This window comes from Lipophrys pholis (assembly GCF_963383615.2).
Source record: "Lipophrys pholis genome assembly, chromosome: 17".
Lineage (NCBI taxonomy): Eukaryota > Metazoa > Chordata > Actinopteri > Blenniiformes > Blenniidae > Lipophrys > Lipophrys pholis.
In genome coordinates, this window is record NC_137643.1 from 3676170 (window position 1) to 3694461 (window position 18292).

The following is an 18292-nucleotide window of genomic DNA, read 5'->3' on the forward strand; positions in this document are numbered from 1 at the left end:
ATTGATAACTGTACCCTCAACAATTGTTTGTTACTGTCATTTCTCTGAAATGGAAAAGGAAAATCATTCACTGGGGAAGAGAATCCTTCTGAAGTTTTTCCTGCTGAACTTCCATAAAGAACTTTATAAATCTTGTTATTGTCATTATCATTCTTATTCGTTTGGATTTTAACTGATGATAATTGTGATAATTAAAAGAGAATCTCTAATAATAATAGTACTGTCAATACTGTGATTCACAGTGAGACGCAGACGGCAGACTTTCACTCAGCCGTTCATGAGTCTGAGCTGCTGAGGTTGGACGTATTGACTTATTGATGCTGTGATGGACGGATCAGAGCATCGGGTCCCCAGGGTCCTCTCAGACACGCCTCCTTCCTGCGTCGGCTCCACTTCTGTAAACTTGAACCCGGTGAAGCGTAATTCATTTCAGAGGCAGGTCACAGTGTGGAGAAGGATGGAGGAGCAGGTAAACAAAGAAGGAGTGAAAGACAACGACTCTGTGAAGGTTTCCTCCTGTCTTCCAGCCATATTGACTCTAATTTAAAAATAGAAATGTGACACAAGCGTTGGAACCTCATCTCTCCCTCCCTGTGTGCCTCTGCTGCTGAGCTGGTTCGTTTCTTGTGACGTTCCTCTGTAGGAGCTCGAAGGCGGACTTTCCTGTCACAGCTGGACTCTTCTGTGTCACAGAAAACTGCTGAATGTCTGCAGTTGTTCGTTACTCCTTTAATACTTATTGCCAAGAAAAAGTAACGAGTGACGTGGGAAAGTTTTGTGTTACTCTTATTTCACAGCAAAGTTTTCAAGTGGAAAAACTTTCTGTTTATGTGACATCGATGCTCAGAGCCTGAGAACCTTCTGGAAACACTTGGGCTTCACCTCCGCGTAGACGGTGGAAACACTGCACCGGGTTTAAACGGGTTGGAGCTCAGCTCATGTTTGCTTGTTGCTGACTGACGACCCTCCCCACTCGGTGTGCACCGATATTAAGGTGCCACAGTTTGGTTTGATCTCTACAGCATGACGCCTCGTTTGTATGTTAAACTAACATCATGTGTCCTCAGTCCTTCCTGCAGGCCTCAGTAATCTTCAGTCATGTGTTTTTTCCTTCTTTCATCTTCTGCTCAGAGCTGATGTTTCCTCCTCACTGCAGGCCTGTAAATATCGTCTAGACGTAATGACCAGTTTAACCCAGATTGCTCATTCTTCTTCCAGCCTCTTCCTCTTCCTCATTGCTGCAATATTATAGTTGTTACGCTGAAAGTTTGCATCATTCATAACCTCTGCGTGATAAAACTGTGAGCTTGCAATGAATTATACAGCGTATCCACGTCATCTAATGCTCTTTCTTCTCTCTCGTTTTCCCACAATTCATCTCCTCCCTTCTTTTCTGACCTCCTTTCTCCCTTCCTCTTCCTCTTCCTCTTTCCATCCCTGGTTTCTTCCCTCTTCCAGCCCCAGTGTGAGATGGAGTCGTCGGATGATGATACTCTCAGCGAGCGCTCCTGTGTCAGCGAGCCGTCCTTCCGCAGCGAGCGTTCTGGGGGGTCGTTGTCCCCGTGTCCATCGGGGCCCGTGGGGCTGCCGGGGGACACTCTGCCGTGGAACCTGTCCAAACATGAGAGGAGGAAGAGGAAGAGCCAGGACTCTGTGCTGGATCCAGCTGAGAGGGCAGTGGTCCGGGTTGCAGGTGAGGAACTCAAGCTTTGTTTTGTCCACGAACCCTTGAGCAAAGCGCCGATGCTGTGACTGATGCTGTGACTGATGCTGTGACTGATGCTGGTCGCTCCGAGGAGCTTTTGGGTTTTGGGAGTTTTTGCAGCAGTAGTAAGAACATTGATGGGAAGCCTGGGAGGCCAGGTTGAGATGGTTTGGACGTGTGCTGATGAGAGACAGTGGATACATTAGACAGGATTCGTGCCTTTCCTTCTTTTGGTACACTTTTGTTCCATGTATGTGAGAGCGTGATTCAAAGTCGACTTGAAGCTCATCCTGAGCTCTTTAACTCGACAGCTATAGGACTGATAAAATCCATTCAGTTGGCTTGATCCCATTTAAATTCACCCGCTGTTTCAACAAAGCACGAATGAACACAGCCAATCAAAAAAAGTTTGATCTGAGCAAAATTACTTTACTAACATAAAACAAACAGTAAATATATTAGTGCGTCTTTATTTTTTTGTTTTCAACCGGATCAACAAAAGTCTCTTTATTGCTCCATCTCCATTGAGTATATCCAGACAGCACTTTTTAACAGATTCATCCTTTCCCGTTCTCTCAAAACAGAATTCATTAAAACAGACGTGTACTCACTCAGCGAGACTCAGACGCCGTAAACTCGACCTAAAACTTTAACAAATGCTTTTTACTTTATTTCTTATTTTACAACGGTCTAGATTTTTAAACATGACTCTTTAAACTCCATCTGGAGTTTTTACACTTCATCAGGTCTCTTTAAAACAGACTGCATTGTACAGGTGGAGAGTTTTTTTGTCATTTGCACGCTGACATTTTCTCGTTATATCGTCAGAACTTCTGTCCTGATTGTCATCAAATGTCTGTGTTTCCTGAAATGTCACATAAATTACAAAAAATGCCAGGTTATGGCACTTATATTAGCAGCTGCTGTGCAAAGATCAACAGTATGCTATTAAATTTGTCATTATGCAACAGCAATGAGCGTTAAATTCTCTCATTGTTTGTTATTCAGAATGAAAGAGGCTATCGTCTGTGCTCACATGAGAGCTGGTAAATGTTAAGCCTCTGTTTATGCTGCTCTCAGTAGTCGTATATAGACAGCTGGTTTGGTTTAGTTGTCACGTTAAGACTTCATTAAAGAGCTTAATCTTTATTTTATGATCTGTAGAGATCTATGTGATCTGAGGTCAATGTTAATAGTCGTTTTTTATTATCTAACATGACCATGACTCCTGTGTTGCTTCCTCTTGGACCAGCCTCCTCTCTGTTCTCCTCTCCTCCTCGTGGTGCTGGAGGATGGAGGAGAAATGTAGGTTACCGAGTTCTCTGGAGAAGCCGGGGCTGCCCCGCTCACATCGCCAGCGACTGGCAGCTCTCTGATAGCTCTGCCTCGTCCAGGGAAGACTTTCAGTTTGATAATTGAAGCAAATGACGGCGATGAGTGCGCTTTGTGCTGCAGCTCCTATCATCTGTGGCTTTAACCCCTCGCATCATCCAGTAATTGTGCTGATTATCTACTATTTGAGGCTTTTATCAGTACCGTACATTTACAGCCAGGCCTGCATCATCCTGTGTTTTCCTCTGTTATCAAGAGGCCTACAGTTCATGAGAGGAAAACACGACTCAAAGCAGATTATCACGAGGAGGCAACAGTCACACCATCTCATGATAGATGTACAGTATGTATATATATGGATGTACAGACAGATAGCAAGGTTCATATTGGCTGTTTTATTCTTCTGAAAACATGTATTTTCGAAAACAATATACTGAATTGAACCGAGTTTTACATCTGCCCTCTTTTGTTTTCTGAGGCTGTTTTACATAAAAGATGATGGAGGTTGTTATGTTTAACTTGTATGACTAGATTGAGAGGATTTATTCAAATGTTATGGCGTTAAAAGGTGGGAATGCAGAAATCCTGTAGAGCACTGTAATGACAATTATATACAAAGAGCTCAATTTCTCTGTTTTTTGATAGTCTTTGACTTTTGTAGACCTCATTAAATTGTGTGATGGTTATGAGAAATATTGCATACCGTGCCATTGGCAGAGCGACGGGGTTAAATAGGCAGACAAGAAAATGCAAACCTAGATTGCAGACATGGAAACAGCATGTAGGTCAGGACTGGGCGAAGAGCTTCATATCACTGTCACATTTAGTGCGACACAGATAGATGCACTGTGTGTGTGCACTGTGTGTTGTGCATTGTATCTGTGACTTAAATCAACAGTGAGGACATTTGTGTTGTGATTGATTGTTGCAACAATGCTCGATGGCAATGGTTGATTAATTCCACATTAGTACAAAAGATGCATTTGTGTGTTGAGAGGCAGAGTTGAATAAGTAGGTTGCACCATTGAATATTTGTTGTTTTGGGCTTCTTGTGCAGAGTGTATTTTGCATGTACATGAAGAAAATGTGTGACATTTCCGTCTCTGACAGCCTTTCCAGAACTGCACAGCCTAAATCTTGAAGATATTAAAACGGGTGTACTTGTCCACTCCAGATATCTGAGCAAAAAGTTTCTGATATCTCGCTGTGCAATCAGCTCCAGTTATGATTAAAGCGCTCGGCTGACTTTCCTTCTGAATCACTCCAAAAATGCTGCCGGACACAGTACAGGATATTATTCTGTTATCTAAAGTGACATTTGTAAGGTTTGTTATGAACTTCAGTTTTGAATAAATTTAAGCTTCTTCCACTTCTTTTTGTAGTATTAATAACAAACATGCATTCAATAATAAAATCAGAACCAGTTACATTCAAATGAGACATTTTTTGTCTGGAGGGTTGGGGTTAGGGTTAGGGTTAGGGTTAGGGTTAGGGTTAGGGTTAGGGTTAGGGTTAGGGTTAGGGTTAGGGTTAGGGTTAGGGTTCGGGTTAGGGTTAGGGTTAGGGTTAGCATTGGGGTTCGGGTTAGGGTTAGGGTTCGGGTTAGGGTTGGGGTTAGGGTTAGGGTTAGGGTTAGCATTGGGGTTCGGGTTAGGGTTAGGGTTCGGGTTAGGGTTAGGGTTAGGATTACGGCTGAAATCGGCTGAATTTGTCACATTAAAAAGAGTGCGTGTAAATTTCATGGTGTGGTTTTAAATGAGTGAAAAATGAGTTCATCTAGTGCACTAAGAAACTGGAATAATAATAGCAGCTTGTGGGTACAGCGGATGTCTACAAAGCTTTGCATAAAAACAAACAAACTGAAAAAAGCAATGAAGAAACGAGACTGTTAAGGAAAATTGAAATCTCAAGAAAGTCCTTTTTTGAAGTTGAAAATGGAGGAAACATTACTTCAACAAACTTAATTGACATCAGCTTTCTAATTACAGCCAGATCTGATCAGAGTTGTGGCTCGAGTCATCCTGCTGAAGGCTGTTTAAAGAGAGTTGGCGTCACTTCAATCTCTTGTGGTTCGTCTTTTTATCGTCGACAATAAAAACTACACACAGTAATATTTCCTCAACGCGGCACGTTTCACTGTTCGTAGTACAGTCACTATGGCAGTCCTGACTCAGATTGGTAAATCAGTAAAAAGTGTGAGCACACATTTAGTGTTGGCTGAACCCTTTGAGCTTCTCTCCGTTTTTCAGTCAAGGTTTTGTGAGTGACTCCATCTGTCTGCTGCTGCGAAGCGCTAAATACAAATGATCTCATTGGACATGTTTGTAATGGATGCTCTCTGAGACAAACAGCTGACTTTTTCCACTTGTCTTCTTTAATGTCTTTAATGTGTGACACGTGGTGGAAAACCAAGGCTCAAATCTGAATGCTTGGACATGTGTAGAAAAATGGACGTGTATTGTGTGTGTGTGTGTGTGTGTGTGTGTGTGTGTGTGTGTGTGTGTGTGTGTGTGTGTGTGTAAAGCAATTATAACCTTTGTGGTGACCCAAAGCTGTTTACACACACACACACACACACACACACACACACACACACACACACACACACACACACACACACACACACACACACACACACACACACACACACACACACACACACACACACACACACACACACACACACACACACACACACACATCATGAGCACAAAATCTGTAAAGAAGTTACACATTCATAGATTATTAACTACAATAACCAAAAGAAACAATTGTAATACGTTAAGCCTTAACTTAGAGTTGCCAACATCATCTTTAACTGGAAGAACCAGACATGGGCGTTTCCTACAATGAAATTCTGTGAACTCATCATTAATGTTACTGCATAAGACCAAAATACTTTTTTTTTTTAAAGCAAACAGGCGAGTGTGTGAGATTTGGTGTTAACTGGTGAAACAGTTGCAGATTGTAACCAATGAATGGTGCTTCCATGTGTAAGAGAACCTGCGGTGGAAATACTTTAAAAACACCTTCTCTTGTCCCAGGGTTTGGGTAGTGAGGGTGGAAAAGCCCCCCGACCCTCATGGTGCACGAGTTTCCTCTGAAGTGAATGAATGAATGTTGGACTGGTGATTGTTTTCTATGATAAAATATCTATTTAAACATTGACTGTAACTGTTGCACTTTCATTGTTTTAATGAGTCTATTTCACTGACATTGGGTTCATTCAGTTGTTAAAATTCATGTTTGAAAGAAATAGATAATGATTTGATCCTTCACCCTTCTATTGTGATTTCTAATTCTTCTGACTTATAAAAAGGAGAAAAAAAATAACATGCTGGGAAAAGTCATCCTCCTGACCACCAGGACTGGCGCCATTTCAATTAACTTTGAAAACCGCGGCTTCAGAGCCACTTCCTGGGTGATCGCCGCCTAAAGTACTTTCTTTTGTCACTGATGAACAAATCTCAGGTGTTTGTTCAGTAAGTACAGGTCATATAAGATGTGTAAATGATAGAACAATTTAAAAAATACTTATGAGATGTTTCCATTAAAATCTTACGCAGAATTGTTTTATTTTTTTATTTTTTTATTTTATTATCTTTCTTGTGGACTTGACCACCAGAGCAGATCTTTCTCTTTGTATTGGTGTTGCTGTCAGAGTCACAGTGAGTTTAGATGTTCACTTTACACTCGTGTAGCTGGTGATGTTTACTGTCTCCCAGGCCAGTTCAGTGCTCACTCAGGCGTGAAAACTATTGTGCTGATATTACATTTTGCATAATACATACTACGTGTTTACATTGACCTCAATTCTCCTTTCTCAGGCAGAGGCTGGAATGTGGAAAGATGAATAAATTAGGCTGCTTGAATCAGCGCAGCACATCATTTAAAAGCAAGTCACAAAAAACAAAGAGGGAGAAGTAAGAGGAGCAAAGTGATTATTTCACTGGTCGGACTAAAGCAGGAGGAGGGAGAAGTTACATCCCTCCAAGAGCAATAAGCAGCAGCTCTGAAGGCAGAAAGTTGTACACACTGGGAGCTTTGTGACCAGATGAGTTCTGAATTCACTCGAGAGAGGAAAAGGAGACGCTGCTCTCCTGACTGGACTCTTATTCAGCCTCTGTGCTGCTCCGCCTGTCTGCTGAGCCTGAATGTCAATGAAAGTCCCCAACAGCTGCTGGTTTTTCTCTTTGTGTGAAACGGAGTTCTCTACGTAACCATCAAAACTTAGAATTTGGATGTATTTTCAAAGACACAAAGTCACCGAAGAGATTTAAATACAATTCAGTCTGAATAATCATCAGTGCTCCACATACATATAAAACACTACTTTCTTGATCTGCTGAGCAATCGGTCGAATCACAGCAGAGGATTTAGCCAACATTATGTAACATGACTTGTATGTACTGTTACTTTGAATGTCCACATGTTTGTGTTGAAAAAAAATCCTTAAACCTGACACACAGGAGTCAGTCAGTCTATTCCACATGTGGAAAGTGACGCATGTATGCACAGTCAGCATTCAGCTAACATGTGCAAATAGTGACAGTGCAAAGCAAAGAGTGCACCAACTATAGCATTAGAAACATTAATCAAACTGAGCAAGACAAAAGCAAACGATTCCAGGTAACTAGTTGCTCTTTATTACCAGTAACTAGTGAACTTTCTTCTCTACTCTTTACTAGGAATTGTCAAGGAAAACTTTTGTCACATTTAACAACACGTACAAAAAGAGATGATTAGAGATCTGATGTGTCTCAATCACTACATCCACAGCGTATGTTTCCTTCACTTTAATTATTTACAGATAACTTGAGATGCTAAATAATTAAGGACTATATATCAGTAAACATTTACAAAAGTGTCTGTGTGTGTGTGTGTGTGTGTGTGTGTGTGTGTGTGTGTGTGTGTGAAGGCTGCAGCAGGGATGATGTATTCGCTGAGTGAGCATCAGGACCCCAGACGTCTGTGCCTGCATGTAACTTAGGCGTCCGCTGTCCCGCCTGCTGCTCTCGCTTGCACATTTCTTTCTCTGCAGGCAGCTGAGAGGAAAGCCTCGGCCCATGGCCCGGGTTGTTCCCCTGTTGCCATGGCGACGTGGTCTCCTCTGTTTCCATGGTTATAAAAGGCGAGGAGAAGCAATGGCCGCGGGGGTGAGAGAGACTGACACTTGGAATAAAAGAGGGGCAAAGCAAATAGTGGAAGAAAGAGAGTGTGTCAGAATTTTAATTTGGAGTGAGAGAAAAGAGGAGAGAGTTTGTAAAAGAGAAAGAGGGAGAGAGGAGTGAATGATCGGGTCGGTTTAAAAAGTAATGAAGAGAGGAACGAAATGGAGTTGGAGAAGGAGAGGGGGAGAAGGGAATGAGCAGCGGAGGAGAAAAAGGGCAGGGTTCAGAAAAAGGGGAAGAGAAGGGATGACTTTAAAATGAATGTGAGGGTGAGAGAGGTCAGAAAGCAGAAAGAGAAGGAGAACGGCTCAATGAAAGAGGGATTAGGAGAAGCACAGAATAGCTGAAAAGGAGAAATGGGTAGAAGGAGTAAAAGAAGAAGGAACACCTAGAAAAATGCTGGAAGGAGGGAAGATGAAGAAAGAGGAGACAAACAGCAAAGTTAATGAATGAGCAGAGGTCTGAGTAAAGAGAGGCTGAGAAAGCTGTGAAATGTCTTTTACATTACAAATAATTAAGAGTGGAAAAAGAAGCAGAGAGAGAGTGAAAGACAGGAGGACCAATCAGTGCAAGAACGAGAATAAAACTGATTGAATAAATGCAACAGCCAAAGAGAAAATATAATTCAGCCTGTTTAAATGAATTATTACTGCTGCTGAACTCTGAGCTTCTGATCAACATTAGTTTTTATAAACGCCTCAGACGTTTCTGTTGCTCTGGCCCATTTTCATTTCACAAAAGGACTCGAGTGAAAGACTAAAGCCACGTTAGAGACACTTTGCACACTTGCTGTTGCCTGGGTGGTTTTGTTGGTTTATGGGATTGCAGAAGTCAGTTAAATAAGCTAAATTCTTGCACTTACTGTGGATTTGACGCACATTATAATCTCTAAATAGTTTAACCAAAATGCAGCTGTACTTCATCCTATGATTGAATTTGTGGTACAAAGGTCATTTACTACAAAAACCCCGAATCTAAACTTCTTGTGGCCAAATAACAAACTAATCCCAGTCACACACAGACTTACAATAGAGTTGATTCAGTCTCGTACTGTCGGTGGTTATTTAGGACGCCAAGCCTCTTTATCAGCCTGTAATTCAGACAGAAATGCAAACGCGGATAATCAGATCACAGTTCGGTGTTTGTAGATGAGCGCCGCTCTCAGCTGCATCCAGCGCAGCTCCACACAGTCGATCAGAGTGAGATGCTGCTGGGCGACGTTCAGGGAGTTTCTTTATTTTCAGTAAGAGTCAGAGGGTGGGGTGCAGATCTGCCGCTCATGCTGGTGTGTCGGGGACTTCATGTCCTTTTTGGCTCGCCGAGCGGATTCGTTGTGCAGCTGGACTCTGCGTGCAGCAGCGTGGACACAACAACAACCACAACAACACACACACTTCTGTACACACACACCCACGAAGGAGACAGTGAGATTCTGCATACATGTTTTTTTTTTTTTTTTTCCCTCTCAGCCAGTTGTTTTCTTTAATGTGACTTTAATGTGAGCTCATATTTGATTTATTTTTAAAGTGGAATTGAAAACAAGTCACTGGGCCACACAGTGGCGTCGTGATGAAGTCTGAGCTGGACTTTGAGTTTGCTTGTTTGCTGTCTGTGGAAAAAGACTTCACCAGGAAATCCCTGGATGGAGTCCAGGCTCGGGACATTTCTGTGTTGAGTTCCCTTTGTAGGTCTGTTATTCTCTTACTCTAATGTGCCTGTATATAGGATCTTGCTTCTTAAAGAACAGGAACAGATAAAGGGCAATGCCGTCACTCAGCTTGATTCCAGGCTTGGAGGCTTTTCTGTGCGGATTTGCATGTTCCACCTATGCGCACCTTGGTTTTGCCCCTGGTACTCTGACTCTCTCCCAGGAATCATTGCCTGTTAGGCTCCCATGTAGGCCGAGCACTGTGACAGACCAAGAACAGTTAAACATGAAGTGATCCTCGGGGTGGGGGGGGGGGGTTGGGGGGGACAGTTTTGACTGTCAGTGGTTCGTTTTTTTTTTGTCATTTCCATTGCCCACCACTAGACGGGGATATAAACAGTTCACACCTGTGTGTGTTTTTCTGGAGGCACCATCTGCTTTGTTTGCAGTCATGACAAGTCACTAGTTTTATTGCCTTGTTTGCAGTCATGCAACGCATGTTTGTACAAAATAAAGAGGTATTCTCCGACTGCTTCGTTCTGTGCAGCTTACTAAAAGTGAGCCACTATTGAGACCTTCGAATCAGGGTCACGCCAACATTTATCTTTTACATGACGGGGTGTGTGTGTGTGTGTGTGTGTGTGTGTGAGGGGGAGAGAGTCACGAGGTGCACAACAACCTCATCTGCTGGCCCTTTTTTTTCTCCCCTCTTTCATCACATTTCAGATTCCCCTCTGTGCACTGTGATTACAAACAGAGGGAGAGTGTGTGCGCCACATTTGTGTCCTCGAGATGTGTTTGTATTTTCGGTCGGGGTGGTTGACGTGTGTATCCATCATGGAAGCGGGGAGAAGCAGGGTGAGGCGACGCAAACCAGAGCTAAAAATAATGAAAAAAAATCATTCCTGCTCCATTACTGATCATACTGTAGTGTAATTATTGGAAACAAACCAAACCATTTCCTAAATACCCAGAGCTGTCTTTTATCAGAAAACCAAGCCATCCTGTTTTCTGTAGCTGGGAGCAATTTTTGCAAGCCAGAGGTTTTCTTGTAATTGTTGTAAAAGAAACAAACTTATTGGATGTGTTTATCTTTCACCTTGAAACTCGTTTCTTCCTCTGAGAATCTGCGGCGCAAGACAATGTCATATTTCTCCAGTGGAGAGGCTGTTAACTTGTTGGCCATGGCCTTGCTTATTTATGAGACGACTGTGACAGAGAAGCAGACGGAAAGAGTGTTGAGACGTCTGCTCGGTCCTTGAACTCATGATATAATGAAGAAGTCATGTGCCGCCCCTGCTGGAAAATTACTGATGTCTCCTTTAACATTCTCCTGATTATTTTTATCATGTTACATGGAGGCTGTTCTGCAGTGTGTGTGTGTATGTGTGTGTGTGTGTGTGTGTGTGTGTGTGCGTGTGTGTGTGTGTGTGTGTTTTTACATGATTTCTTTAAATTAAGATTTGCCACTAATGTCAGATCTGCCACAGCAGCAGTGACTCAGACATCCATGAATCTGTTCAGTCAGATCCAGGTGAGTTGCATCATGTTCTAGTCGTCACCACTCTCAATCCAAACACGTTCCCTATTCCAGTTCAGGTTTCTGTGCAGAGGTTCTATGTTCTCCCTGTGCATGCATACGTAGGTTTACTGCAGGTATTCTGGTTTCCTTCCCACAGAAATAAAACAGGAGTTTAAGTTTAATTGGTGACCCTACATTGCCTGTGTGGTATGAACGTGAGTGTTTGGGTATATTGGATAAATGATGTTGGAGATGGAGCTGCCAGGCAGCAGGGAGAAGAGTAAGACCTCAGAGAAGATAGGTGAAGGAGAACATGGAGATGCTTAATGTAACAGTAGAGGAGGCAGAGAAATGGTGGGATGGGGGCAGATGATCTGCTGTGGCCACTCTTAAAGGTCGTGCCCCAAAAACAACAGAAGTTAGTCTGTGTGTGGTTCTACTTAACACATCCCTGCAGGGTACGAGGTGCATACGTGCACTGATGATTTAGAAAAAGAGCAAGAACAGGGCTTGAAATACATTAATGTTCAGCCTGTTGTGAAGATTGAAGATGTCCTATTCTTGTATATTTCTGCAGTAGAACTCACTGTTTTTCTATCTGTGGTGATTTAAGGGTAAAAATATGTTAAGGAGAACATCTGGAGTTATGGTTTCATTGACATTCATTCATTGACAATATTGTTTTATCCCAGTCAGGGTTTTGGGCTTTGGAGCCAGCTCACAACTGTGAAAGAGAAACAAACACCTATTGGTAATTTAGTATCACTGCTCCACTTATTAAGCATATTTATGGATTGTTAAGGACATCGAAGTCCCCAGAGAAAACCAATGTGCACACAGGGAGAACATGCAAACTCCACACAGAAAAACCCTGAAGTCCACTTGGCATCCGCGAGATGTTTCACAATGGAGTCCACTGCTGGTGTGACCTTTGAGATTTGGCCACTTATTTAAGAGCTTCCTTTGAGGCGTTCCTGAGCTGTGGCGTTGAGTGGAATGAAAACAATAGACGGATAACCAGAGAAGGTAATGTTGTGGCTTTCACTAGTACAAAGGAATAAAAAATGACTTGTAGGAAGTTAAGTCATTAGAAATGCTAATTTTAAGATTGTCAAGATGTGTGTGGATGGACCTAAACAACTCCCGGGGTTCCATTAAAAGAGTTTATTGTGAAAAAAGTCCAGGGAACGGAAGGGAAGGGAAGCGACAAGACGAGCCGACACAGAGGAGTTTAAATACACAGGGAAGGCAGAGAGACCACAGGTGCTGCACATTAGTGCTGAGCAGGGTAAGAACACGATGGGATGATTGAGAAAGTGAGGTGAGACACACATGGGCTTTGCAGAGAACAAAATTAATAGGAAGAATTTAGGATTGACTCTAGACTGTAACTGCCTAATCTCATTAGGGAGCAAACGGCCATAAAACACAGAAGAAGAAGAAGAAGACACAGAGACCTGACAAAGATAAGCAACATTAACCTGTAATATAAATTTTTAGATTTTAACATTAATTCCACAAGGAAGAGCAGTATAACTTAGAAAGGTTGTAGCACTAATATTTAAGTTTTTAATAGTAAAAAATGTGAAAAAATGTAGTTTAATAATCCAGCCTGTGAGCCTAATTCACTTAAATTGTCAATACTTTCACTTCTGTGTCATTAAAAAACACATTAAAGTGTTGAAATCCCAGTCCAGCAGTCATCACCCCCCACTCAGTGCATTGCTTTGATTGTGTTCTGCTTCATGGAGCCATTCATGCATCTTTTATTCAACTTTCGATCCAATATTGACCTCAACCTGACACCTACCACAGCTGCCTCCTCTTTTTACTGGTCCTCCTGCAGACCTTATAGTTCTGCAAAGACATCTGCTGGGATCTGCACAGCCGTGGCATTGTCCCCCACTTAAAGGTTATCTTTATGTGGATATATGGGATTAAATTACATAATCTCTGGACCATTTCAGTGGAGCTGAGTTACAGGCTTTGACCTCAGGATGGTTGCATGCTGAGATTATCCACTGAGGGCTGTGGTTTCTCCCAGCAGGGCAGGACAGAGTTATGAGCTGAATCACCTCACATCAAGTACATCTGTGAAACTCACACACAGAGCATAAAGTTATTAAATTCTAATGTTCACATTACCCACTTTGTACCTGTGGTTTCTCCAGAGGCAGTGGGTTTCGGAGCTCAACATAATGAAGGCTTGGTTTGCCAAGAGGTGAAAATGTGTTCCTGTACACTCAAAATGTTTTACATAGAGATGCAGTGCTGAATAAAACTACATTTCTTTATTTTCCATATGAAAATAGTTTGAAATGTGTTGCTCCTTTTTTATGACAGAAGTTGAGTGTCGCTGACTGCTATGTGACATATTCGCAAACAATTAGAAGATTCAGATTCATTATCTCGGCCAAGGAGACTTCGACACATGGAGAGGGTGATCCGGGGATCAACCCTCCAGTGGAGAGACTGGAAGATGATTGGCTCCACCAGCTGAGCCACAGCCACCCACAATAACAAAAGGAAGAAGCTTTAAAAATGACAAAGAAATCACAATGATCGTCGTCTCTTTCTCCTACAAACTGCTTCATCCAGTTTGGGTAGCCGGGGGCTGGAAATGATTCTACTTAGTGAACCTATGGGTGAAGGCAGGGCACATCCCGGACAGGTCCCCAGTCCATCACGGGACAAACACAGAAAGACAGTCATTCATAAATACTCACTTTGACATTAACATACATTTAGAGTCACTAATTAGCTTGAAACACATTTATGAATAAATATGAATGAATGAATGAATTTATTTCGAACAAGTATTAAAAATATGTAACTATTTGTACACACAAAAGAAAGAAAAATTTAAAAATTAAATAATAAACAGAGCCAATACATAAAACATTGCACATTGTTTGAAAAAGGAGTAAAGAAGTACAAAACTGTAAGAAAACCAGGATAACTGGAGAAAAAACACTCATGAACAGTGAGAACATGCAGACTCTGTCCAGCCCAATCCACATTCGAACATTTTTCATATTTATTTTTAAATTTGATATGCTTTATTGATCCCTCTCTCCACATTTAAACCAATCCTATTTCTAGGAGTGGTAGACTCCCACAATGATTCACCTTGGACAAGGGTGACTGAATAAATGTAATACATACAGTGATTTATACTTCAAACTTTAGATAAATTAATTCTTGTTTTTCATATGTGAAAATATATTGAAATAATAAATCATAAAGGGTAATAAGAAGAGAAAGAACAGTCCACAAAGCTGGACACGAACCAGTCAGTCGAGAGATTGTAAACTAGCGGACGAAGAAAATCGTTTAATTAATTAGTGAATTATTTGAGCATCTGGGACTGATTGGTTTTTATTCTCGGTTTGCTCGTTCCCTGTCACTAACAATCTCCATCCAGCGGGGGGCGCTGCGGCTCTACTTTCTGCCGGCAGCCATGAAAGCGGGCCCGGCCGGACGCTGCTCCACACCGGCTCGGTGAATTCCTGCGGCGGAGCTTCCTGGCGTGGCCGGCAGAGAGGGATGGAAGACAGCCCCTGCAGGAAGAGTCGAGAAACCTGAGCGGAGGAGGGAGAGACAGAGAGCGACACACACACACACACATTCACACAGAGCAGGCTCGCGCCGCCAAGCCTCGGCTAAAAGCGGCCATTACGGCTGGAAGCATGCAGGGAGCTCCCGCGGCTCGACTCAGCCGGGGGTAGCAAGCCCGGGTCCGGATACCGTTTCGCTCGGAGCTCGGTCGATTTTGGAGGCGGAAGGAGACGCGGTGACCCCCTCTTATCTGCTCTGGATCCGCTCCCTCCCTCCCTCCCTTCCTGGAGGCAGAAACGGCAGCAGTCGCCGGCTGGAAGCCGATATTGAAGGAGGGACACACCGAGCGATGCGGCTGTGTGGTCCCGCACACACACCCTCACTCCCGGACATGGAGAGATGGCGTTTATGTAACCTTTAAGCATCTGGAGCGTCTTACATTTCATACATTTTTGGGGCTTTTTTTTTTTTTTTTTTCTTCTTTCTTTTTTCCTTCTTCATTCTCTCAAGTATCCCTGAGGATTATCTAACCCTGCTGGAAGTGAGCTGCCGGAGCTTTAGCGTGCGTCAATGCATCAAATGTACTAGTTTGACACGGATCTGTGTTGAAGCCGAGCCAAGCCGAGCCGAGCCGAGCCGAGCGGACCGGGTCACTGCGGTAGTCTGCGGGCCGAGCCCTCTGACTGTCAGCCACCATGGCTGGCTTCAGACCGGGTCTCCTCCCGACCAACCATTCCCAGGAGAAGGAGTTCGCCCAGGCTTACGAAGATGTGCTGGAGAGATATAAAGGTAAAAGAAACACTCCTCTGCAGTGCACAGATCCTCTAATATAAGAAAACACAAACTACTTTCTCTTTGCTATTTGAGCTGCTCCTGCTGAGGTGTTGCTCTGTCAGGACACGGAGTGGGAAAAGATGAACACAGGGTCCAGATTGTGTCTGAAAGTGTAAGTTGATATGTGGGCATCCAGCCAGCACAGCCTGGCACTTTCATAATCTCCTCATTGTTGATTTTTTGCAGAAACAAAGCAGGGCTTCTTGCTCTGCCTCATTGTTGGCCTACATCAGTTTTGCACTGGGGTTTGGGGCAAATTGCAATACCCTGACTCCCTTGTAATCTCTCTGTGTGATTTTGAGAGACCAGAGGAAGCAGTTTTATGAAGTCTCTCTCCTTCCTCCTCCTCCTTCCTCTTCCTCCTGCCAGATCAGGGAAATTTCTCCACATGGCCTCCTGTTTGCCTTGTGTTTGCTGTTTCTCCTGTAAATATCAGAGCTGCTGCTGTTGGCCTGGAAGCCGAAGGAAATGTTGTGCTTTAAAAAGACGAGAAATCAAACCTGCTTCTGTGGATCTTCTTTCGTGGGAGTCCCCTGCATTGTCACCCCCTGCAGCAGTGGCGTTACCACCAGAGATTGTCTGTTTTATAATCCCAGTGACTGGGGCGCTTTAAAAATGAATGCCTCTACTGAAATTGACTGTTGGGAGGGGTGTGTGTGGAAGATGGGGGTGCTGACAGCCAGTAGGCTTGGGTCACATCTGTGACGCTGTCACTGATGAAAAGGAGGTTTTTAATTATTGATTGTTATAACGAAACTAAACTCCTTGGGGTTTGAGCCTCTGTGTGCTGCCATTAAAAGTGAGGTTGTGTGTGTGCTATGGAGACCCAATGTTTGATATCGGGACGTTTTCTCCACAAATGACCCAAAATGTAACCTCCGTGCAGCAAATGATTCACAATGAAAGAGGCCCTGTTTGAGGCTGTTTGCAGCGTCTTTGCTGTGGCAACAGTGAGCTCGACCTGTGTGACTTGCTGGGACTGAAATAAGCAGTCTATTGAGGGGAGAGTGAAAACACGCGGAACACCGATGGTATCGCAGATGTCTGTAAAACACTCCATCAGAGCCATAATTTGCTGACGTCTTCCGTATGTCCCTTGAATAATAAATCAACAGTCTTTCTGGCCCAAATATTGAAAACTTTTCCTGCAGCAGACTGTTTGGTTCAGGACATGTAGATATATATATATAAGTGGCTTCCTTTAAGCTGATTTCCTTCTGTATGAAGCTCTGATGTGACTCATAACTCAGACAGTACAAAGCTGATACTGTGAGAACCGGGACTGTATTTTATCAAGATACAAGAGTTGTTTATTTGGTGACCAGAGTTAATTGCTGGTTTTGATAACATGATATGTTGGACTTTCCCTAAATCTCTCTCCGTCTCACACGTCCAGAATAGATGGACTCTGGCTCGCAGGCCGTATCGCAGCCTCGCGTGAAGGATTGCTCTCTATCAAAGCGCCTCTGGTTGATTTCAGTCCCTGTTCAGTTTTATCTGTGGGCAGGTGGGTTTTTCTATGATAAATAAGTAAAACACGACAGGCGCTTTCTTCCCCACGTGAGAAGAGAAAGGAGGCATCAGCACATTGATTGAACTGAGTCTCCTCGGACTTATTAGAAATGTCAGTGCATAACAGTCTGAGCATCCCAGAATCAACACATCAATACAGTCGGGGTTTTCACCAGGCAACCAACCACCTTTGACTATGACTTTATAGGTATATGAAGTCAACTTTAAGATCTTAGATTAGTTTCTGCAGACATGTTGGAGTTTCTTTGTTTTCTCTCTTAATTCTGAACCACATGGATTTTATATTGTAGAAAAACTCAGATAGTTAATTTCGAATAAGTCAAGAACTCTTGACATCGACGATTTGTGGTTAGTTACATTTATTTCTCATTAACTTAACCAAATTTATACATGATCTGCTGTGGAGGTCCAATAGCTGCACTTCAAAATCAAAAGGTGAATAATATTTCTGTATGTGTAGGTATTAATGTGTGGTTCCTCTTTTCTGTTTCACTACCTTGCAAGTGCAGTCGTAATGTCACGTGTTTCTTGGGCGAAGTAGTTTCTTTAAAGATTTTCAGCAAGGTCAGAAAAATAGTCCCATCTGGTGGAAAATGTTACTTTCAATGACATTTAGTTATTCTTGTCCTGCTTCAAACTATTTCAGCAAAAAATAATTCATCTCATGATACTAATGAAAAAGTGTCACAAGCTCCGTTATCGCTCAGGGAACGTTTACACTATGTTCACTATGTTCCCGGCAGCTCCGTTTGCCTGAAACGTAGTGCGCCGTGGGATTTTGGGGAATTCTGAGGAAGGCGTGGCACGTTGTTCACGTTCTGTCAAGGCTTTCTACGGATGCATTTTGAAGCAGGTTTATGCCCCAAAGAGCCACCAAAAGTGAAGCAATCATTGTATCCTGAGACTTTTGCTGGGTGCAGACATACCTCTGGATTTCTTCTTCGGTGGCAGAGCTTGTAGAAGCTGTTCTGTCGTTGATTGTTTGGACT

At 42.9% G+C, this 18292-nt stretch overlaps 1 protein-coding gene across 1 annotated transcript in view; it reads left to right on the forward strand.

Moving 5' to 3' along the window:
• Nucleotides 1–1470: 1470 nt before the first annotated feature.
• macf1a (microtubule actin crosslinking factor 1a) overlaps nt 1471–18292 on the forward strand; it is a gene marked incomplete at its 5' end in the record, with an annotated part of 210032 nt that continues 193210 nt past the window's right edge. Inside the window, one exon of the mRNA XM_080485773.1 lies at nt 1471–1693. Coding sequence (XP_080341899.1) covers nt 1471–1693 — 223 coding nt within the window. The remainder of the gene's footprint in view (nt 1694–18292) is intronic.